The sequence below is a fragment of the Syngnathus typhle genome, linkage group LG6 (assembly GCF_033458585.1).
Source record: "Syngnathus typhle isolate RoL2023-S1 ecotype Sweden linkage group LG6, RoL_Styp_1.0, whole genome shotgun sequence".
Lineage (NCBI taxonomy): Eukaryota > Metazoa > Chordata > Actinopteri > Syngnathiformes > Syngnathidae > Syngnathus > Syngnathus typhle.
Window position 1 is genome coordinate 1,678,121 of NC_083743.1, and position 23,107 is coordinate 1,701,227.

Genomic DNA, 23,107 nt, shown 5'->3' on the forward strand with positions numbered 1-23,107 from the left:
AGGTTGGGGTAAAACAGATTAAGGGAACAAGGCAGGGACAGGTCTTGCCTTCTGTCACGCAAAAGACTCTCAAAAAAGCGAGCAGCTGTGCTGAAAGGGGGGATCCACCGGAGTGCAGACGCAAGACCTAGAAATCAGAAAAGAAAGCAGATTTCATTCCGTGTAGTGTGGAACTGAACGTGGGGTACCCCAAAGGGAACCTGAGCACACCGTAGGCTAAGTGCAAATGTACGTATTTTCTATGAACCTTTGGCACTAACCTTTGACAACAATAATTGTCAGGTGTACATCAACTGGGAGGCTATAACCCTCCTACCTGGGGTTTGTCCTGTGTTCCAAGCAGCTCCTTCCAATGACGACGGCTGGTGTTTTCTGCTTTTATCTTCTCCAAACAGGCTTCTTCCACTGCCTTTGATGTCTCTTTGTCGAGCTCATTTGCATCAACAATCACGTTTCAAAATGAAAACAACAAACAAACACAGATGACCCGCAGGCAAGGTCAGAGTTCCAATGATAGGGAGTGTCCACGTCAGCCAATGACATTGAAGCGCCAGAGGTCACCTGAGGTCAACCGAGTGCCGCACGGACAGTTGGGGTCATCATCTTCATCTTGTTTGTCCTCATCATCTCCCTCCTCCTCGTCATGATGGTCTCCCTTAGTGAGTCATCTGAGCAGCAGTGCCCGCCCCCTCATCCTCATCACATCCAACACTGACTCACTTTGGTGCTTTTTATCATGTGTGCGAGAGAGAGCCTTATTTGCAGTTTGCTGTCGAAAACGCAGCTCGGAGGCTAGGAGGTGCTTGAAGTAGTGATGAAGATCAGGAGGCTCCAATTTGGGAAATTTGCAGGAGAGTGAAGCTCAGCCGCCCAGATTCCGCCACAATGTCGGCCGGCGCCTGTCGGAATGAACCAAATGCTTGTGAAATGTGAGGACGTCCGCTGGGATCTTACGTAAGGGGAAGAGCACTTCCTGTTCCTCTTCATCGCTGTTTAACATTCACTGCGGGAGACCCAGATAGTGGGAATCCTCAATAGAAGGGCACCGCACTAGATGGGAACACGCAAACACATGCGCACGCACGCACGCACGCACTCACTCACGGCGTGTCTCCTCGTGTCGCACACCCCCGTGCCGTGCAAACACATTTGCATTTGCTAGCCTTCATCCTTCTCTTCACCTTCCTCCTCCTCACCTACATGGCTGTCCTCAATCTTGGTTTCATCACCGCCGCCTCATACGCGTGTGTGTGTTTAGGAGATAACATTAATTCCTTGTTTTTTGATAGAGCTCCACACACAGGTGCCCATGTGTGTGCACGGCGCAGCATTTGTATCCCCAGCACGTCAAACCCAAAGCCGAGTATTTGGAGCGTACTCACTGAAAGTCGAGCTGTTGACGTTGGACGTGAACATGTCAGCTGCTCTGTTGAACTTTTTTCATCATGATGACTGACAGCTCTCAATCATCTGTCACCCATCATGATGATAAGTAGTCTTCATCCCCTTAACTGTGTTTTATTCATCTTCCTAGTTTCTCTACTTCCGCCGCATTTCCTCAAAAGTCACCTCTGCTGTCACAGACACAGTGGGTGCGCGCGTGGGTGCGTCCGTGCATGCGTGCGTGCGTGCGTGGCGAGAGAATTAGAGCTATCAGTCGTCTGATAATGTTAAATTGACAAAGTGTGCCTTTTACATACACTTGCACACGCACACAGATGCACACATGGTTGTGAACAATCCTTACTTGTCTCTTTGGATCAGGCTTTTTTCTGTGATGCTCTCTCAGCTCCCTAGTGTGTAGTAAGCCCTGATTGTGTGTGTGTGTGTACTCAGCTGTTAAATTGCTATCTCAAAGGTAACTTCACACACACACTCACACACACACCAACACGGATACAACAGAACCCCGGATCTCATCACTCGTTTGTTCCAGAAGGAGCGTTGAGCGGCGAAGGCATCGCGTTCTGAAGCAATTTGTCTCCTTTTCTCTAAAGGGATACATAAAAGCACCAAAAACAATGCAAATACAGTGCAGCAAAAGCTTGAACTTGCATGATCCGTACGCGGTCCTTACACGGTCCGTACGCGGTCCGTACGCGGTCCGTACGCGGTCCGTATGCGGGGCATGACACATTTAAAAGACAAAATATGAGCTCAAAATACACGAAACATGACAAAACAACACTATTTAAGCACAGAAGTTACTTACCCAGTCCCGGAAAGAACTGCCCGAAAAGCAAAGCCGTATGAATCAATGGTTGGCAATCAACCCGTAGCTACCGTGTTGTAATTCTAGCTTGCTCTTCAATCCATCCATCCTATGGCCAGCGTCTGAAAAACAACGTACAGTAGGGCACAAAACTCAATCCACATGCAGTGTGGAATTTATCCAAGTTATCTTAAAATTAGCAAAACTCAAACCACATGCAGTGTGAACATCCAAGTTAGCTTAAAAATAGCAAGTTGTTATTAAGCTAGCTAGCAAGAAGTTAGCATTAGGTTAGCCCTAATCTTTAGTTCTTTTGCGTGTTTCTTGTCTATTTTGGACTCTAGTGTCAGTGTATGCTAGTGTGTCGAGGAAGTCACGCAGGGTCTCTCCAGACAACAAAGCTCCATTTTTGCCGTGTGTGTGGAGGAAGTCACGCATGGTCTCTCCAGACAGCAAAGTTCCATTTTCACTGTGCTCATCTCACCACCCACTGGCATGAGAATGGAGGCAGCTTGTGTCTGGATCTGCGTGTGGACCAATCATTCATCACTCACCCCTATCGAATGTTCTGAATGTCACAAAGGTTACTTAGATGTTGTTTAGAAGCAGGAGGAAGGAGGAGAAAAAAAACTGCAAAAAATGTAGTCGACCATAAGGTGAGCGTTCAAGGATGCTCAAAGGTTCCCTCTCTCTCTTACGCACACACCTGACCCAAAGAGACAACATCATGGTGATGCGAGGTGAACCATCTCCTCGCAGGCGCTGCCGCGAAGACTGAGAGTACCTGCACGACTTTATTCCATATTGTTTTGTGTGACATTGTGTGTTAAACACGTTGCAGCCCGGATGACCCGGAAGAGAGATCCTCCCATGTGCGATCCCTTCTCTTGCCTCTTGGACTTTTTCCTTGCCCTCTCGGGATTTAAAATGCTGTGAGTACTTGCCAACGGTTTCTAAGAATTGTTGGACACGCACGCACACAAGGAAGCTTTCACGTTTGACTGGCTGCATTGCGACCTCTGGGGTTTTGCTGTCGCTGCTTCTGCCGTGCATGGATTGTACTGCAGATGCAAATCAGCTTGAAGCTGGTTCTGCTCCGTGCAACGCAAGCAGTCCCCTTCAAATCAAGTTTGAATGAATGCTGGTCATGTTCTCTCATTGCCATTGGAATGGAAACTTTGCATCCGTTCTCTCAAGCGGCTCCTTCGCTCCTGTCCTCGGAGAGCCACGCGACCGACGTGTGCTCGTGGAGTGATTGACAGATGGACGGTGGGCGGAGGGCAGGGCTTGTCCTTCTGTTCCAATCCTTTTCTATTGCTCGCTCGCTTCTGCGCGTTCTCGCCTCGCTCGTGCACTCCGCGCGCGCGCCCACGAGAGTCTCCCACTTGGCGTGGCTGCTCTTTGCAGGGAAGGAAGGAAGATAGGAGCGTAGGAAGGAAGGCAGCCAGGAAGATTTGGAAGATGCTCGGAGGAGACGAGGAGCGCTTTCTGGCGGGATGAGAAGAGCACGCGCGAGCTGACGGACGGCGCACTGCGGAGGCGCCAGGAAGAGAGTAGACGTGATTATTGGCTCCTTTTGCGTTATCACGTGTTATCGATCGGTGCCGAGCGGAACCGGGACCCCGCCCGCCTGGATGGAGGCAGGCGAGCACGTGCATGATCTGCAGGCTTCCCACAATCTGCAATGGGATTTACTTGTTCAGATGCTTGATTGACAGGACGGCACGGCACGGCACGGCGCGGCGCGACGCGGCGCGACGCGGCGCTGCACGACACGGCCGCTCCTCCCCTCTCACCCCCACCCACCCCACAACTGACCGAGGACCCCCCCCTTCACACGCACAAACAAGCACCACTCCCCAGCCGTGTCTTTTCGACATCCTCACAAAGCGGCTGACGGTAAGCTTTTATTTTATTACTTTGATTGATTGAATGATTGGCAGCGTACAAGGACGCAGCCTTTGATCTCTTCCTCAATTGGCGGGAAGTGAATCATCGTCGTAATCTGATTACACGCTGCCATTATCCCCTGCGCGCGCGCGCGCATGTGGAGCGATACATGCACTGATATCCCCCCCCACCCTGCCTCCCAAGCCGTCTCCCCCTCCCACCGTGCAGGAATGTGCGCGCGTGCGTGTGTGCTTGTACCGCCTCATCTATTATACATCAGGGCGAGTATGAGAAGCCCCAGGGGAGGAGGCAAAGGGGGGTGAGTGTGTGTGTGTGTGTGTGTGTGTGTGTGTGTGTGTGTGTGCGTGTGTGTGTGTGTGTGTGGGAGGGGGGGGCGCCTTGGATTTGGCAATGGAACAGCACGGAGAAAGTCAAATGCTCTCAACCACAATGTTCTCTTCATAATGCGATTGCAATTGCAACTATAAAAATCCTTCCTTCCTTCCTTCCTTCCTTCCTTCCTTCCTTCCTTCCTTCCTTCCTTCCTTCCTTCCTTCCTTCCTTCCTTCCTTCCTTCCTTCCTTCCTTCCTTCCTTCCTTCCTTCCTTCCTTCCTTCCTTCCTTCCTTCCTTCCTTCCTTCCTTCCTTCCTTCCTTCCTTCCTTCCTTCCTTCCTTCCTTCCTTTCTACATTAAAGCCCTTCTGTTTCCTTCCTGCCTTCCTTCCTTCCTTCCTTGCTTGCTTGCTTGCTTCCTTCTTTCTTTAAATACTCTTTCTCTCCTTTGTGCTTTCCTCTTGCTCCAGCCATATTTATTTGAACCATTGCGGTTTCCGCGTCCCCTATATTGCTTTAGCGGCTAATGGCTGCCGGCACACCCGTCGAGACAATGCCTCCATTTTAGTCCAGATTTTGCACCAAGGACGACAAACGCCTGACAGGCTTTTGAGATGATCCTCTAAAACCATCCTTGTGTCTTGAATTTGTGTCAATGTGAGCTTGGAGTGATCCACAGCTAAAAGTGTGGAATGCGAGATGGCCATTCAGACTGAAAATCTGATACGTCTGAAAGCCGCTTGGGACGGATTTGGAAAATTTGGAAAAATTTGGAAGCTGCTGCTGCTGCTGCTGCTGCTGCGTATGCCGCCCGACCCGCGTGCACTCTGAGCTTCATTGTCAAACGGGTGCTACGGCTGGGACAAGTTAGGTGATTTCTCAAATAAAACGGGGACAATCTGTAGCCGGGCTCCTTCCGTACGGGTGCGAAGGCTGCTATTGAAATAGTTGAATGCGGGCTATTGTTATGGGCCCACTGTCCCCGCTAAGGAGCCATGGCGCTAATACGGAATGCGGCGGCCCCCGTGCCGATGCTGACGTTTGACTCAGCTACGGTGATGGCGGCACGTACGCTTTGGCCCGCCGCTAGCTCATTTGTGTCGGTTTAGCGCATTTACGAGTCCACCGGGTCTAGTTGACTTTGGCTTTGGACGAGCGCGGGAGGACTTCCTTTGCGGGGCGGCACCATTTACAGCCTTCTGCGTGTGTGAATAATTCAGCTTTTGAATATTCAGGAGCTGTCGCCTCTGCTCGTGAATATTCATGAGCACAGCCTCTGATCATCAATTAAACATCACAGACTTTTGGTTGATCCCCACGATTATCTCTTAGCACAAGATGCTAAATGGGCAAATGTCGGCTCATATGGGCTACCAATTCAGACAAGAACACTTGCGTGAATGCGAGCGCACGCAGTCAAACGTGGGAACACGCACCAGGCCAGGGTATCAAACATATGGCCTGGGGGCCAGAACCGGCCCGTCACGGGGGCCGATCCGCACTTTTGCTGCATTTTTTCCATCAAAGTATCTGCTGTGGCTCATTTAGTGCGCTTTTATTTTGAAGACGGAATAGCCGCTACAAGGATTCTTGGTGGACTTTGTACGGACCGATCTCTCCTTGCCCAATGAATCTTTTGGTCCTACGATGCGATCGTTCCCGAGTCTACTGCATGGAATGATATTAGTGTTTGTGCTTGACCAACATAGCACCAACCGTTGCTAATAATTTGGCTTTGTCAAGTTACTGAATTGGCACTCAAAGGCACACACTTGCATAGAGTCGCACACTGGCTCACGCACACGTACATGAATTATTGAGGTCAGTTTTCTATTAAGAGAGCAGATGACTAATCCACGCTTTAGTGCGTGAAGAAAATAATCCTCCTTTTGTCTCTTTATGGCCTTCTAATGCGGCGTGTGTACGTGTATGTGTGTGGGGGGGGGGGGGGGGGCGTGTGTGTGGGGGGGGCGTGTGTGTGTATGTGCGTGCATGCGTGTGTGAGTCCCTACTAGCACAGATAACAAGAAGACAAAGCTGGAAATAACTTTTTGCTGACCAATGACTTCATTTGCCATTGTTTCATTTTACTTTGGAGGGATCTGAAGCCACGATACAAATGGAAAAATAAACATCGCTTCTCATCCGGATGTCGGCCCTCGCTAACACGCGCATTAGCGTCGCTTGACTGCGTGCTGCTAACATCTGCTAACAACGGCTGAGAGCTGGGAATGGCGAGAAGGCCCGTGGCGAGCCCGTGGCGAGCCGTTGACCGCGCGTAGCGAGACACTTTTTTAGCGGCAGGCGTGCCACTTAGCGGCTAGCGTGAGTATGTTGGTGTATGCGTCTGCCTGTGTGCACTCACGCTTAGTTGTGTGTACATAGTTTGCTACCTTACATCTGTGTTTGTTTTGTGTGCGTGTATGCGCACATGCAAGTGTGCGTGTGTGCGTGTGCGTGTGTGCGTGTGTTGAAGGTTAAAATTACGTACATCATTACAAACTCCAATATTCTCTTTATAATGAACCAATCATCTCAATACATTGAAGCGAGAGAATGGACACCGGCCGTGCTGTGCTTCCATCATAGATGAAAAAGCGCCGCACAGGAAAGAGGCCTCTGCAGTGTGTCAAAAGCTGGCTTCACGACGCTCGGCTTCCCGGGCCCGCTCGCGCCAACATCAAAGCGCCGTTCACACTCACGCATACACGGGCATACACTCTTTGACTTTGAGTTTGACTCTCACTTAGTTCCTTCCGCACACAGCTACAGGGGCTGCCAATCAGGTTACCAAGCCAACACTTGATGTTAATCAGCACTTTTGCACGTGGACAGCTCTGTGCAAGAGTTTTTTAAATGGGTACTCATCGGGTCGCTGCCAGGCTCTCGTATCGTGTGTGCATGCGTGCCTATCCATCCATGGGTGTGTGTGTGTGTGTGTGTGTGTGTGTGTGTGTGTGCGTGTGCGTAGGCCAATCGCCAAGAAGCCCCCAGGCTGGAATCACAGGGACGACGAGATGTTGAGCCTTAATCTGATTGAAGCACACTTGACTGACTCACTGGACTGACTGAGACAAATGCGGGCCTACACACACACGCACGCAAATACAAATACATGCTTGACAGCACACTGTTGCACAGCGTCATATCAATGGCAGTTGATAGACACAGCCTCCTGCCTCATGGTTGTGCACAAAACCCACACACACAAACCCATTCACAGCCAAATACGCAAGAGCACAAAACACACACGCACACATGCACGCGCACACATAGTACACTTGTCAGGTATGCGAGGGGACGAGGACCCAAAACGGAAAGATGCGAGGAAGCGGAAAGCGAAATGTCCAACTTCCCGCTTCCCTCAAATGCAGCATAAATACAGACAAACTAACAAACGACTCAACATGGGACACCAGGACGAGGCACAAAAGGTAGGAGGACACCGGGAAATGAGCAAACGAAAAGAGGTGCTGGCGCGCAATAACTTGCCCAGACAGACCTTGACCACAGCCACGCCAGAAAACAAACTAACATCCGAAGCAACTCAAAGACGGACCATGACAACACCCACGTGAACGAATATCATGTGAGTGGGCCAGAAAAAAATTGGACTAAATTCAGTTGGGTGAGCGTTTCCATTAACGTGTTCGCCGCAGATAGAGACAATATTTCATAAACAGAGCCGTGGCCACATTTTGTGTCGTTCATGCTTGATGGTTTTAGAAACACACCAGCTTTGATCTTTGTGCTGTGCGTACCCTGAAACTGTGTGTGTGTGTGTGTGTGTGTGTGTGTGTGTGTGTGCGTGCGTGTGCGTGTGTGTGTGTGCGTTCGTTCGTGCGCGCGCATGCATCTGTGTCATCTAAAAATAAGCTTTGTCTCCAGGAAGACCTTCCTAATGGAACTTCTCTGTAGTCACTGTGCGTGAGTGCGTGTGCTATTTTCCACCTGGCAGGTGGTACCATGGCCATCTCTTAAAGACAAAAGGGCAGCTTTGACCAGTGGTCCCCATCCCCAACCTTTTTTGCGCCACGGACCGGTTACGTGTCAGAAATATTTGAACATTTATATAAATAAATAATACCGTTATAGTGAATATATAAATACGATAAAAATAAAATGATACGACCGGCATAAAAACAAGTATAAACGACATAAAAATAAAACTCACCCATTACGTTGAAATAGTGGGAGCACTGAGCTTGTTTCTCAGAAACGAGCCGCCGGTGCCATCTAGGCGTAATCGGAGACAAAGACACCGGAAGTGGTTAAGGTTTGTCTTTTAATGCAGGATGCTTGGTCTCCATGTGTCGAAGCAGTTTTGAAGGCTTCATTGCCTCGTTAGCTAGCCTGTCGCCATACATCAGAGTCACCGCTGGCGATAAGTCCATATTTTAAGTAGGACTCCAGAAATGTTCTTTTAAATGCAGCTTTCCTTTTCTTAGAAGTCGTAGCCTCTTCTTCCGTCTCCTCATTGGGGGGTTTTCCCTTTCCGAAGAAGCCTTCCAAACATGTTTCTTGCTTATTTTTGCTTGCTTCGCGGGCTCGACTGACGTGCCATGTCACGTGACCGAGACAAGCGTCTTGACCAGAACCGACGGATGTAATTGGGAGAGAATCGCCATTTTTAAAAAATATTTTAATATTTTTTGCAGTCAGGCAAGTTCCATGTCGCTTGTGACAAATCTGAAAACTGAAGACGGAAAGCAAGATAACATGGGAGCAAGTTAACCTATAACACCGGCCGGCGTGTTGAACTCCCACTCCCACTTGCTGAAGCCATTGATATGAATTACCGAAAGTTTTTCTTCTTCTTCAGCGCCGCTGACTGTTGCTCCATACTGCCCCCTTCAGTTCTGGCAACAATCGACACAGCGCGCTCGCCGAATGAAAAGTTAAATGCTGCTTAGAAAATTAGAAAATATTCGGTTCTAACGGTACCACAAAAAAAGCAGGTACCGACGTATTTTTTGCGGGTTGTTACCGAATTGGTAGCGGAAGTATCGGTTCTTGTGACAACCCTACATGAAACATGCTCGCTCCAACTCGCTGTCACAAACCATCCGGCGACCACTCATCCTCAAGCAGTGCGCGTGCGCGCGCGTGCGCGCGTTTTAATCCCAACTGGCGGGAGGAATAATGCAAGTGGCGTCTTATCTTTTGGTTTGTGTGGTGGAAAGCGGCTTAGTCGAGGCCTCCAGCCCGCCCGCCTACTGCGGGAAGCAGGAAGGAATCACGCATAGGAAGGGTCACACACACACCGGTGAATACATAAATGCCTGCGTGTTTTTTCTCGGGAGATGGGGAAAGAAGAAATATGAACGCATGTGTCCTGCTGCAGCCAAGGAGCGCACGCAAAATCTGCAAACAAACCAAAGACGCTACGTGACAAGTGATTGCTCTGCGTTCCTTTTTTTATTCTGACTCAGCAGCGACACCCAAGCGCGTCGGGGTCTCAGAAAAGATGCGTACGACCATCGAGCGGACAAATGGCTCGAGGACCCCGTTCTCAGCATCGACAGCACCTCCCTTTCCGGTCGACATATTTGTAGTTTTTTAGCCGAGGTAGCGTTTACTTGCGCCGCAAATATTTTGATTGATTAAAAGATGTCAACGGCTGAAGACGTCCATACGTGCATTACACGTAACAAAATAAATCCTCTCAAAATATTTATGAACACGGTTTCGTAAGCTCATGCTCGCGAAAAGCTAACGAATGCATTTAACACATTATTGTGTTCCTTAAGAATATAACTATACAAGTGAAAACAGAGCGCACAGCTCTAAAGTCAGCAGAAAGACTGCTATGAAAACAGCTGCATCGACACGCAATATTATGAAAGTGAAATACACTTTTATTATTTTTGTGTCATCTCGAGTTTACCGCTTTATTGTGTCCGTGGTTTCCATAGATTGAAGGCACCGAACCGCTAACAAAACAAAGTCTTTTGGCGAAACCTTCCCTATAACACTTTGACCAGGCACTTCTTTGTTATTTGTTTATTATTTATTCATCACTCGTATTATTTATTTATTATTTATTATTTATTGTTTGTGCCTTCTTGTTTTTATTTGGTGTCGTCTACTTCCATGTCTATCGTGTACTATGTCTCGTCACCGTGGGATAGAGGAGACCGAATTTCGGTTTCTTTGTGTGTCTTGACATATGAAGGGATTGACAATAAAGCTGACTTTGACTTTAAGGTTTTGGTGCAATGAGTTGTGTGGCTTGATGCATCCAACATTTTGATCCCTCCACTTCGGCATCCTTGAGTTGTTTGGTAGTCCCGCCCCATTTACACCCCCAATGGATGGGCTGTAATAGAAAAAAAATACATCATAGTAAACGCCACTGATTGAGCAAAACACAAACTAACAGACTCGGCAAACTGACATGGCTTAACAAAACACCAAGACAGATAAACAATATGAACAAAATGAGCAACTGACAGTAATTTGCTGTCAGCAAAAGTCTGAAAGGACTTGAAAATATTATAGTACTTTGCCGTCATCAGCATCCGTCTGTCTCTCTACCGCCCGCAGGCCAACGACGAACACCTCGAGGAATCAATGAGGGCTTTGGGACGCCTTTAGCCCCGCCTCCGCAGCCACACCCTACGTGAAGAGGACCGCCCCTTCTCAGGTACAACTGTATGATAATTGGCCGAGGCTCTTGATGATGTCATGTGCAGCTGCGTTATGACAAGAAATTCTGCATTAGCGTCCTTCTTAGATGTATATACACTGAACCCAGTGGGGGACCACAAAGCCTGCAGCAAAACGCAGTCACTGGTCCTCAGGCATGTCGACACGCATTCAGACACACACGTATATGTGTAATGTTTTGTTGCGTGAAGGCTGAGGCCAAAGTGGGTCGTTTCAGCTCCTGTGACCCGTACAATGTCGCACGGTTCTATCGGTCTCTTAGGACATTGTACAATGATGTTACCTTGCACATCTTGTGACACTGTGGTCGTTCTGTGGAGTTCTTTGCTGCTCGTTGAGCTGATCACACATGTGCGTCAGCAGGAGCGCGGCCATGGGGGGCCGCTGGCCGCCGGCCCTGCCGGTCCTCCTGGCGGCGTACTGGCTGGTCCCGCTGAGCGGCGCGTCGTCATCCATGCTGTGTCCCGAGCGCTGCACCTGTCAGAACCTGCTTCCGTCCTACACCGTTCTGTGCGCCAAGACGGGTTTGCTCTTTGTGCCGCCTAACGTCGACAGACAGACGGCCGAGCTGCGCCTCATGGACAACTTCATCACCACGCTCAGGCACCGAGACTTCGCCAACATGTCCAGCCTGGTATCTACGTCCTCACTAGCTTCATTTGCGGTGTGACATTTTTTCGGCGCCGCGTCAACGGCGTTGCTGGCCGTGAGCTAGGTTAGCAGTCAGACAGCCATTGTAGGAATCCAACCGTTGTTCTCGCCCTGCTTCGATATGATGGGCCGCTGCAAGCCGGTGGCCCATAGCTTCCAGGCAGGCTAAGCCGTAGAAGTAGAGAAACATATCCAGCAGTTCCAGTTACTTTGAGCGCCTCAATTAAGAAAGTGACGCTCGTGCCTCGGCTACCGGCGTGACGTTATGCGCGACGGTCACATACGAACTATGGTTGCGGCGGCTGGCCAGATCTCATCTCAGTTCATTTCCAGACCGACGTCAGTCAAGTCGCTAATAAAAGGGCAGATGACCATTACGAATGATAGAATCTGGCGCCGGTGTCCATGACAACGCCCTGCTAGCATCCTGCCTGAGCCGTTTGTTTGCTGTCATGGCGGCAGATCCACCTGACGCTGAGCCGTAACACTATCAGCCAGATCCGGCCGTTGGCCTTCGCCGACCTCCAGGACCTGCACGCCCTCCACTTGGACGGCAATCGTCTGACTAACCTGGACGACGCCCACTTCCAGGGCCTGGTCAACCTGCGTCACCTCATCCTTGCCAACAACCAGCTGCACCGCATCTCCCAAGGAGCCTTCCAGGTCACTTCTTGATTCACATTGGCACATTCACACATTCGTGGAATACACTAGTCGCCCCAATTGAAGCTCCATCCAGCTCAATTCAAAACGGTAAACTCCTCCATTCTTTTGAACCCCATCCTGTCCCGGCAGGACTTTCTGGAGACCCTGGAGGACTTGGACCTAAGCTACAACAATCTGGTGAACGTCCCGTGGGAAACCATCTCCATGCTTGCAAGCGTCAACACACTCAGCCTGGACCACAATCTCATTGAGAGCGTTCCCGAGGGAATCTTCTCCAACCTCCACAAGCTGGCCAGGTGAGTTCAGAAGGCGGGCCCCCGCAAGGTTTCCGTCGCTAGCGTTCCGTCTTGTCCAGGCTGGACATGACGTCCAACAAGCTGAAGAAGATCCCGCCCGACCCCCTCTTCCTGCGCATCCCGGTGTACGCCAAGATGAAGGGCTCGCCGTTGACCGCCTTGGTCCTGAGCTTTGGCGGGAATCCGCTGCACTGCAACTGTGAGTTGGTCTGGTTACGGCGCCTGACCCGCGAGGATGACCTGGAGACCTGCGCCTCCCCTCGAGACCTCGCCGGGAAGTACTTCTGGACCATCAGAGAGGTGTGACGCTGGTGCGGCGGCTGTGGCAAGGATAAAGAGCTTTGTTTGGATATGGAGCCTCCTAACAATTTGTTAGTATGAAGGATTTGAATGGCAACAGTTCAGCCAAATACCAGACATCTCGCCGCACGCCGCTAGTTATTGATGAACCTCCATCCTCCTTTACTTTTCAACATTACAAATAGCTGTCAATTACAGAGCGCTCATTTCCATAGCAACCTTCTCATTTCACAACCTCATTTGAACATCTCGCTACAGGAGGAGTTTGTGTGCGAAGCTCCGATGATCACTCGCCACACGTCTAAGATGTTTGTGATGGAGGGCCAGGAGGTGAGCCTGCGCTGCAAGTCCATGGGCGACCCCGAACCCTCCACCCATTGGGTCAGTCCCGACGGGAAGCTGATGGGCAACACGTCGCGCACCGTCTGCTATGACAACGGCTCGCTGGATATCCTCAAGGCTTCCGTCAAGGTGGGCCGGGAGGGACGCCGCCCTTTCTTCTCTTGAGGCGCTGCCCTCCTCCCTTGCTGAGCCCCTCCCCTCCGATTCCCGGCAGGATTCCGGAAAGTTCACGTGCATCGCATCCAACGCGGCCGGCGAGGCCACGGCGCCAGTGGAGCTGGTGGTCAACCCCTCGCCGCACTCAGAGCCCAAGCCGGACGCCGACCCGGGGCCCTCGGACGTGCCCACGTCCATCAAGTCCAACGGCGGTCAGGCGCGAGTCGCCCAGCAGCGGGTCAGCGTGTCCGAACTAACGGCGAGCACCGCCCTCATCACATGGCCCGCGCAAAACCACATTCCAGGCGTGCGCACCTACCAGATCCAGTACAACAGCTCTGCGGACGACTTCCTCATCTACAGGTGAGCTCACCCGCCCTAGCCTGTTGTCGGACGGCTCATCCACCCGGGTCTTGCGGCCTGTCCAAAATCATGCACGGACCGATTGATGGATGGATGCTTTGGCTGCAGGATGATCCCGGCCAATCACAAGTACTTCCTGTTGAGCGATCTGGCGTCCTCCCGCGATTACGACTTGTGCGTCCTGGCCATCTACGACGACGGCCTCGCCGCCTTGACCGGCACAAAGATGGTGGGATGCGTCGCCTTTGCCACCGAACAAGAGTACGGACGGTGTCACTCCATACGAGACCAGGCAGGGGGCACTCTTTACCTCTGGCGGTGTGTGTGTGTGCGCGCGTGCGTGCGTGCGTGCGTGTGTGTGCGTTGAGATGTTGACCTTGGCGTTTGGCTTGTTCAGTTTTTGGGTGGCACCATGATCCTGATCCTCGGCGGCATCATCGTGGCGTCCGTTCTGGTCTTCATCTTCATTCTGCTGATGAAGTACAAGCTGCACAGCAACCACCACCACAAACACAACACCGACGCCCGACACGCCCACGTCTGTTCGCAGACCAACGGAGGGGGCGGAGGCACCGCCCTGCCCTCACCCGGACAAGGTGACGAGGGTCGCTCAGCTTGGCACGTTTGCTGATGGGTCGGGCAACTTTTCACACTATTCTAGCCCCTGACAAATGGATCTCCTTTTGATGCTCGAGTGGAAACGAGTGAAAAGCCACAGAAAGGCGCCTTTTCGGGCGTGGCAAACGAGTCATCGGCGATGCTCTTTTTGTTCGGCAGGCACACACAAAGGCCGCCAGCTGTCTGCGGACGGGTTGCCGGCCGCCGCTACCGCCGCGGGCCTCAGGGGAACGACCGTTGTGGATTTGAGCGCCGCCGCCGCGTCGCAATAACAAAGGGAAGCAATTGTCTATCAAAGCCAATATTCCACAGCCCCTCCCCGTTATTATCATTTGGTTTGCCGCCGGTGCCCAGGCTGAGGAGGTGAGGCAGTGACCAGCGTCGTCCCGCGCCGGTGAGTAGCATTTTGTTTTTTATATTGTAGCTAATGTCATGAATTATTACTCTTAGGATTCAAATCGATTATAGGTCTTTTTTTCATATTTAAGACATGCCAATTTTCTCATCAGATCTATTATTCGTATTATTTTTATGTTTTGACCTAGACAATCTTGCATGCAAAACTATATTAATTCATTGGAGCAATAGCTTACTAATTACTTTACTTTTTGATTTCTGAGTTTGCTTCAGGTACTTATACTGTTCCATTGTCTATTTCTTATTACTCTGATACACTCGGTTTTAATCGTTATACCTTTTAAAATAACCTGTACGCCTTACCTTCCGATGTATTGGTCAACACGGCATCCTAACTTAATCATTCAGATGAGGCACTATGCACCAACACTGCCCCCTGTAGGTGCGGTGGCTCAACTACGAGCACATTTTCATGCTGACGATGTTGTCAAGTTTTGCTTAACTCTCAAGTTGTTTCTCAACAGACAAGTTGTTAGTTTTCCCCAGTTCTTTGCCCCAACTTGAAAAAGGGTCAGGGTCCTTTGAACGCAAGAACAATTCGGACTTCGGGTTTTTTTTTCTTTTTGCAGTTTATCGCACAACCACTTGGGAGGTTGATTAGTCAGGTTGATAAAAACAGAAACGTTGCATTACTTTGAGTTCAATCAATTTCCGCAATTGTATACAAACATGAGTGAAACATGAAGCACAAGCAACCACAACTGAATTGACAGCCACTCAAAGCCAAGACAAACACAGCCTGTATGTACCCCAGAGCAAACAATTCAAACATTTTAAACAAAGCATCCAAGTCCATTTCCTACTAATTGCGTGTGACCAGAAACTGAGGGCTTTCTGAGAGTTTCTTTTCTTTACTTCCTTCCACTGTGAGCCATTCACTTCTATGTTCCCCGCTTTTATACCGGTCTGTAGGCAATTATGCCCGCCCCTGACACCTGACAGGAAGTTTGTCTAATTGCGATGTGGCTGTTTCGCTCTGCCCCCTGCAGGTCTAGAGGAGAACTACCGTTTTTTCCATGTAATGCGCAAGAATTAACAAATTTATTGTCTTAAAATCTGGGGTGCGCATTATACATGGGTACATTTTTTTTTTTTGGACAAGTCACCTATATAAAGAGCGAGAGTTCAGTTCTCTACCTAAATGCGTATTACAGGTAATATTTTATTTCACAACACTTTGCCTTGTTCCTTTCTTCTCTGCTGTTCACTTCAAACACGCTCCATACGAACACAATGCTCTGGTATCAGACGCTTGCTCGATCACCTGCTCGTTTGCTGTCACAATGTACCCTACACAAATCCGAAACATTTGTTTGCGGCTCCGAGTCACGACGAGGGGCAAGTTTTGGTTTCCATGGGTGTTTTTATTCCTCTTCAACTTCTCTCCCATACAGAGCCGCCTTTTTCACATGTCCGCTCGTCACTTTCCTCTCTTTTCATTTTAACCTAACTGATCGCGGTGGTGCCTTTACGGGCAGTCGGAGAAATCATCGCCAACAAAAAAAATACATCCAGCCTAGTTAAGAAATCCCCAGGAAGATCACCATGACAATTGTGAATAATAAATAAATAATTCTTATATATATTATCTATATTATTATAATAATAATACAGAATTGTGATAAATAACTGGAACATCACTCAAATATTGGTGATCCCGTTGAGAGTCTCACATATTTCTTCGCTATCGAGTTTGCTACTGCATGCGCAGTGATACTGACCGGCAGGATAACATCCGGTTGTTCCCAAAGATGATCTTTTTCTGAAATAATTTTACGTTTACGGACTTAAGTAACCCGGCCGAGTCATACCAAAGACTAACAAAATGGGACCCATTGCCTCCCTGCTTGGCACTCAGCATTAAGGATTGGAATTGGGGGGTTAGATCACCAAATGATTCCCAAGCGCAGCGCAGCGCAGCGCAGCTGCTGCTCACTGCTCCCCTCTCCCCCAGGGGATGGATCAAAATCACACGGGGATGGGTCAAATGCAGAGGACAAATTTTACCACCCCCAGATGCGTGTGTGACGATCATTGGGACTTAAAAAAAATAAAAAATAAATTTGGGTGCGTATTATACATGGGTACAGGCTTTTTTCCAGTATCAACATGCCATTTTTAGGGTGCGTATTATACATGGGGGCGCTTTATACATTCTGCCTCTGTTAGTTGACATGACAATGACGTTCACGCTAAGTCTATGCACGCCATAGCCGAGCAATCTTAACGCAGGCGTGTCCTCTCTGCAGGAGCCTTCCTGGTTGCATGAAGCAACCCCTGCGCACCCAAACTCACAAGCAAAGTGAGTCCACATCAGATGGTCTGGCACCACCAGGACTTCTTTGCACTTTTGGGACGCCCGACCCACGTTGCCCGGCTCCTTCGCCAGAATCGACGAGTAAAGTACTCGTATCGTCGAATGGAAACAATCGCCTTTCCGTGAAGACGCTTCCTCGAGCGGCGGTCTATAGAGAGCAGCCGACGAGGGACATTGCGTGAAGAATGCTCTTTTTAAAAATGTTCCGTTTAGAACATTCCAGAAGACGACTCGGTGAAAAACATTCATGATGGAGGAATAATTCTCAGAGCGTCTGTCACTATACGGTACATTTTGTTCTGTGTAGATCACGGAAGAACCCGAGTCTGAACATTTGAGGACTGCGTGAGAAACATAAACTCCAAACGAGCTCTCTGTTGAGCACACTTCTCGGTTGTTTTGATTGTTTCACTCTGCAGCGCCACAAAGCCACACGTTTTGCTTTCACTGAAAAGACAAAAGTGGGATTTATAAAGAATGAAATAAAACAAGTATTTTCATCGTTAAAGCAGTTGAGCGTCTTGACATCTACAGGGCGCCGTTGGCGGGAGAGACCTTGCCCTTGGTCTTGGCCTTGGTGGCGTCCCTGAAGCCAAGAAGGCTGCAGACGCCGTTCCTGATCTCGGCGGTGCGGACCCCGTAGATGACGGGGTTGGCGGCGGCCGGGGTCAAGATGTACAGGAGCCCCATGGCGCTGTTGGCGTCGGTGGGGATGGCAAGACCGAGGTTGTGCGACAGGAAGGTGACGCTTCCGACCAGATAGAACACCGTCATCACCATCAGGTGTGTGCCGCACGTGTGGAAGGCCTTACGACGCTCGTCCCCGGGGGCCGCCGCCCGCACCACGGCGACAAGGATCTGAGTCAGCAACCAAGTGATGAGATATTGCAATATTGCTCACGGGCCCATCTCACCGGTGGAGACCGAGCCCCCGTTTGCGCTCTCGCCAGGGCGACGTCTTGCACGACTAAACCTTTAGTCGGAGAGGGGCCGCCGCAGCCCCTTTTTTGTGATGTCGTAGAGACTCAGCGACAAAGTACGAAAGCGGCACTGCCATGTCTCCGGCAAAGACGATTCCCTAAGTTGCGAGCAGGATTAAAGGCCGCGAGAATTAAAGGCCGCGATGTCTCAGAGGGCAGCCAAAAACAGAACCTTTGAGACTCGACTCAACTCACTGGCGACCGAATCATCCAGGAGACTACGTAGCAGAGATTCGCCTCGCCATCGGGTTGCTAACAAGTCTCCGCACCAGTGAGATAGACCAAGTAAACATTTCACCACGACGCCACGGATACTTTCTGGCTGGCAAAAGTGAGTTAGGCAAAGCCTTTGAGAAAAACAGGCTTCAGTGACGACTTGAGCCGTCTGGCCGGCAGTCGTGTTTGGTGTCGGACCAATCGACGATCCGACCGTGCTCGCATTCTGCCATCCGCAAGTATGACGGCAAGCGTCGTTCTGAAACGGAGAGCGTGGAAACCTTGGCGTAGGAGAAGACGATGAGGGGGATGTCCACGCCCACGAAGCAGACGATGACAGCCACGCCGGCGGCAGCGCTGCGCCCGGTGTCGCCGCACGCCAGGCTGACCAGCGCCATGTGGTCACAGTAGCAGTGGCGGATCACGTCAGAAGCGCAGAAGCGCAGTGAGCCGGCCAGGCCCACCAGGGTGGCCATGACGGCGCCGCTCCGGGCCAAGGTGAAGAGCGTCAGCGTGACCAGCGCTCGCCGACCCAACAGCTGCTTGTAGCGCAGCGGGCGGCACACGGCCACGTAGCGGTCCAGCGCCATAGCCATGAGCAGGGTGGACTCCACCGACGACAGGAAGTGGGTGGCGAACATCTGCGCCAGGCAGCCGGCCAGGGACACGCGGGTCCCGTCTACTAGCAGACCCACCAGTGTGCTGGGGATGATGGCGGCCACGGCTAGCAGGTCCACCAGGCACAGGGCGCATATCAGCAGGTACCTGGGTACACGTGCAACATGCTTTGTGCTACACGGTACTTTCCTGCATGCTGCTCCTGCTGCTGCTGGGGTGCTTTGACTTACGGGTCTGACATGTTTCGCCAGCTATGAGCTACCGTCTACCGATAAAAGACTAAAAGGATTTTTTGAACGGGAGAGCCAAAGAAAACAAGGCCGAGACGCTGACACCGAACTAGCCACCCAATGTAAATATGCGTGAGCGCTCCCTGTCGCTTAGGGAGTGCCCTGACGCAGACAGGCAGGCGTCTTTGACTGAAATGTGTTCCTGCCATTGATTGCACTCTTACCTCTCAGTTGTGCATTGTGTTCTTTGAGAACCACAGAGGAGTGTTTGTTTGTTTCATTCATTTCCTTGATTGGATTGCTATTCCTCGACTATGAATTGAATGGCACGCACCGTCGGCGTATCCCGGGCTCCTTTCCAAATCTCCTCAAAGTCTTCAGACGTACAGGTAGCGTTATTTGCGACACGAGCTCGGTCCCGGGAGAAGGTTGAATCGTAAGTCAAGGCACAGCAGCATATATGGTACATCGGTGTGGTACAGTGAATCCCTTTCCATCGCCAAGCTTGTATTGTATTCTGTCGATAGTTCCCTTTTACACAAGTTCCCAACAACAATTCTCTACATTTGTATTATATCCAAATGTTGTGAAAAAACGCTTAAAGAAACCCTGTCGCCAGCAGGTCACAAACGTGAAAGAAGGCACGATGTAATGGGGGTTCACTGTACACGTGCAATGGCTAGATGCCACACGGATGGATCTACTGTACACCACTATCAGGTACATGGGGCTGTGGAGACGCTCCACGCTGGCGATGACATAAACCAAAAGTACGTTGCCCAGCAGCGCCAAGACGGAGGTGGTTGCCAGCGGCGGCGCCAGGACCCAGCGCCGCTCGTCCAGCGCGGGGAACCCGCAGAACACAAAGGTGCTGTGCGACGAGTTCTCGGCTGACATCCCGTCGTAGACGACGTCGCGATTACTCGGGAACCCGAACGGTCCCTCGGGAGCCTAGCGCAAAAAAAAGCTGTCTGTAAATGGCAAGATTTAGGCCAGGGGTCAAGCCGCTTTCACGAGCATCGTGCTAATTCACAAGCAAAAACCAAGGAGAACGCTAGCCGCAAAAAAAATAAAAATAAAGCAAACCCCTAAGCCGGGCTGGCCACTCCTATCCACGGCTGCTGGAAAAAGCGTTCCAGCACTTTCTTCGGACTATAAATCAAACTCTTCTGGGTCATCCTTTTAATTATGAAGCTGAAAAACAGGAAACGTCTTTAGCCGTTTCTACCTACTAGCAAAAGTGAAGCCATTGAGTCAAAGTCAGCGGTCGCCTCCGACCCTTACCTGCCTTCTGTCCGCCGCAAGAAAGCTTGGTGGCTCCGTACTTGGCCTTATAGGTCAATGTCAAAGGTCCTGTGGGGATGAGCGAGTCCCGAATGCGGCGGGCGAGCAGCTCTCTGACTGGTTGCCTGCTGGTGGTCGGACCGAGCCAAATTAAACTCCAGGGTCTCGTCATGGAAACGCCGGAATGGAACTCTTCCTCGTGAGAAACTTGTTAGCGCAAGCTAATTAGCCTCAAATGAACCAATTAGCCTCAAAGGAGCTAATTTTGCCCAAAAGGGTCTTCCTCGGCCGCCTCTAATGGTCTGACAACTAAGGCTGTGCTAATTGCTTCAAGGTAAATTCATGCACGTCGCTCCCGTTTATTTTTGTCCCGGTATTGTTACATGGATCCTGCATTTTTTTTTTTTTTATAAAAACTCTTATTTTTCCACAGTCCGCCGGTGAACCGCGAGTGTTCAGATCCGTTTGGGGTCCTAACACTTTGATTACGTCACGGTTTTTGCGAAGAAAACTTCTAAAAAGGAGTCTAGAACATTTGATTTATGCTGTACGGTCTGGGATTGTTCATTTATTGGAACGCCCGCCGTGTTGTCTCACTCGGCCATGAATGGACTCCCGAGGGTGAGCGGTCGGTCACTGGATGGCAAAAGCATACTTGTTCCATCACCATCCCCCAAAGAAGAAGATGAAACAACAACAGGACCCAGGAGACCAATCAGGCTCATCCTTGGACCACATAGCGTAGATGTGCTCATTAGTAGCTTGAAGATGAGCCTGCTCTGCTCTACCATTGCTCATAGTCCACTACAGCATGGGCCTCTGACTGAAACATCAAATTGAAAGATTTAGTATAAGAAAAAAAAGGACAAACATTTTATTTGAATTTGACAGCGCTGGACAAGTTCGCCCTGCGGATGGGCTACCACCTGTCATTTGACAAAGCGGAGACCTGCTCCTGTTCCGGGATCTTCCTACTCAGTCTCCACGCCAACCACTGCACTTTGATTTCGAAAGGACTTCTTCTGGACTTAGGCTTAGGTTGCACATTTTTCCAAAGTCTTTACTATTGGCTCCTGGCTATGAAAAACCGTCTTGATGCGCTCAGTTCCGTTGCTCTCGTCCGACCTCCCCAACTTGTCGGTTCAGCTCTACCAGTGCTCCGTTTCTAGCGCTCGGACCCTTAGCTCCGGTTACATCTCCCGGTTCCGGTGATCTACAGTATCGAGGCTTTGCTTTGATGGCTTTTTTCTTTCACACTTATTGCCTTTCTTTGCGGCGCCGTTGTGTGGCAGCCTTATAGGAGCCTATTGAGTTGTGTGTCTTTTATATACTCGCTCTGTGGTATGAATGCTGCTGGGGCCTGAATTTCCCCACCCCCGGGATCACTAAAGTTTCAATCAATCAATCAACCTCGTTGGTAGTTTAATTCTACTTGCCAAGCGAGCGCAGCGGTCTACTTCTACCTCTTCCCAACTCCGGTGGTCTGGTTCGGCCGCTTTCTCAGTGTGTTCCGATTCTAACCTTTCTGTCTAGGTGGTCTACTTCTAACTCTCAGTGCCGGTGGTTTGATTCCACCCGTCTCTCCTGGAGGTTCGGCTCTTCCTCTCTGGCCCGGCGCTCTCGTTGCGTCTCCTAGTCCGGCTCTACCACTCTGCTCTAATCTTATATCGCAGTACAAAATAAGCCAGTAGGCGCAGTGCGAAGAAGAAGATGGCGAGAACTACAAAGTCCAAGTAAAGCTTGGCATCCACCATGTCTAACTCCTTGAGAATGGCGTCCGACTTCTGAAAATGACAGGTTTCTTGACGATCACGGTGAAGGTCCTCTCGATGAAGACCGTAGATGGACAGGATCACACCCTCAAAACCGTACCCGAAAGACACCTGGACTCAATCCGTGCGTCCTCACGAGGAGATCCGTGTGGACCAGGTGGCTACACACCGGACCGCTTGACGGTCAATGCACGGGCACATAAACACGTAGACCAACAACGGAGCGGTCTGCAACCAACGTTCCCACCTATCGAGTGAATCGTTTCTTGGATTTGCTCGTATTTTAGGCTCATGTCCACGCCCAGAATTGAGGGGGACACGCTCAACCCGCTTGCTTTCCCAAATAAAAGCCAGCCTAGCTAACCCTACAGCATGTCGTCCTGCATGATGTAACAGGAGACTTTGCGGAAGGATCGCAGGTCTCGAGAATGGCCGTTGATCAGGATTTCACCCTTCATTCCGGTCTCCCCGTCACCCAAAAGGAAAACATGCCGAGCCCAGCCGTACCGGCCTGCGAGCGCGGAGGAGCGCCCGCCCAGATCTGCTACGACAAGCATCAAGATTTGGGCGCACAAGATCTAACCCTAACCCTCTGGCACAACCACAGCAATTTTGCCACGGACCGATTGACGCAAAGTCTAAAGCCACGCAATGCATGTATTCCCCGGTGGAGAAGGATTCAGATTCCTCCACCCGGATCTAATCTGGGAGAGGTTGGCTTTGGCCTGGGCTGACCTGTAGCCCGCCAGAATGTTCATGAGAGTGGATTTGCCGGCC

The 23,107-nt window shown here is 50.5% G+C and overlaps 2 protein-coding genes and 1 long non-coding RNA gene across 7 annotated transcripts; 1 reads left to right on the forward strand and 2 right to left on the reverse strand.

Annotated features, from left to right (window-relative positions):
- Window positions 1-47: 47 nt before the first annotated feature.
- Window positions 48-9,666, reverse strand: LOC133155227 (uncharacterized). Of its 5 annotated transcripts, none has more exons than XR_009714632.1 (4): window positions 8,610-9,666; window positions 2,213-2,334; window positions 317-1,991; window positions 48-127 (listed from the first exon to the last, which is right to left on the reverse strand). It is a non-coding gene; the product is annotated as an uncharacterized LOC133155227 (long non-coding RNA). The 5 variants fall into 5 exon arrangements; XR_009714629.1 differs by having other exon boundaries at window positions 2,078-2,334; XR_009714630.1 differs by having other exon boundaries at window positions 317-899; window positions 1,383-2,334.
- On the forward strand, window positions 3,461-17,738 carry si:cabz01090165.1 (uncharacterized protein LOC100333421 homolog). The gene is made up of 12 exons (XM_061280367.1): window positions 3,461-4,111; window positions 10,982-11,081; window positions 11,468-11,738; window positions 12,218-12,418; window positions 12,551-12,717; window positions 12,777-13,017; window positions 13,276-13,488; window positions 13,574-13,878; window positions 13,987-14,170; window positions 14,276-14,474; window positions 14,656-14,890; window positions 17,163-17,738. The coding sequence occupies exons 3-11, from the start codon at window positions 11,478-11,480 to the stop codon at window positions 14,766-14,768; spliced, it is 1,884 nt and encodes a 627-aa protein (XP_061136351.1). The 5' UTR covers window positions 3,461-4,111; window positions 10,982-11,081; window positions 11,468-11,477; the 3' UTR covers window positions 14,769-14,890; window positions 17,163-17,738.
- LOC133155313 (putative olfactory receptor 52L2) lies at window positions 17,700-20,730 on the reverse strand. The gene is made up of 4 exons (XM_061280524.1): window positions 20,563-20,730; window positions 19,999-20,225; window positions 18,708-19,191; window positions 17,700-18,088 (listed from the first exon to the last, which is right to left on the reverse strand). The coding sequence occupies exons 1-4, from the start codon at window positions 20,728-20,730 to the stop codon at window positions 17,759-17,761; spliced, it is 1,209 nt and encodes a 402-aa protein (XP_061136508.1). The 3' UTR covers window positions 17,700-17,758.
- Between the last annotated feature and the right edge of the window lie 2,377 nt (window positions 20,731-23,107).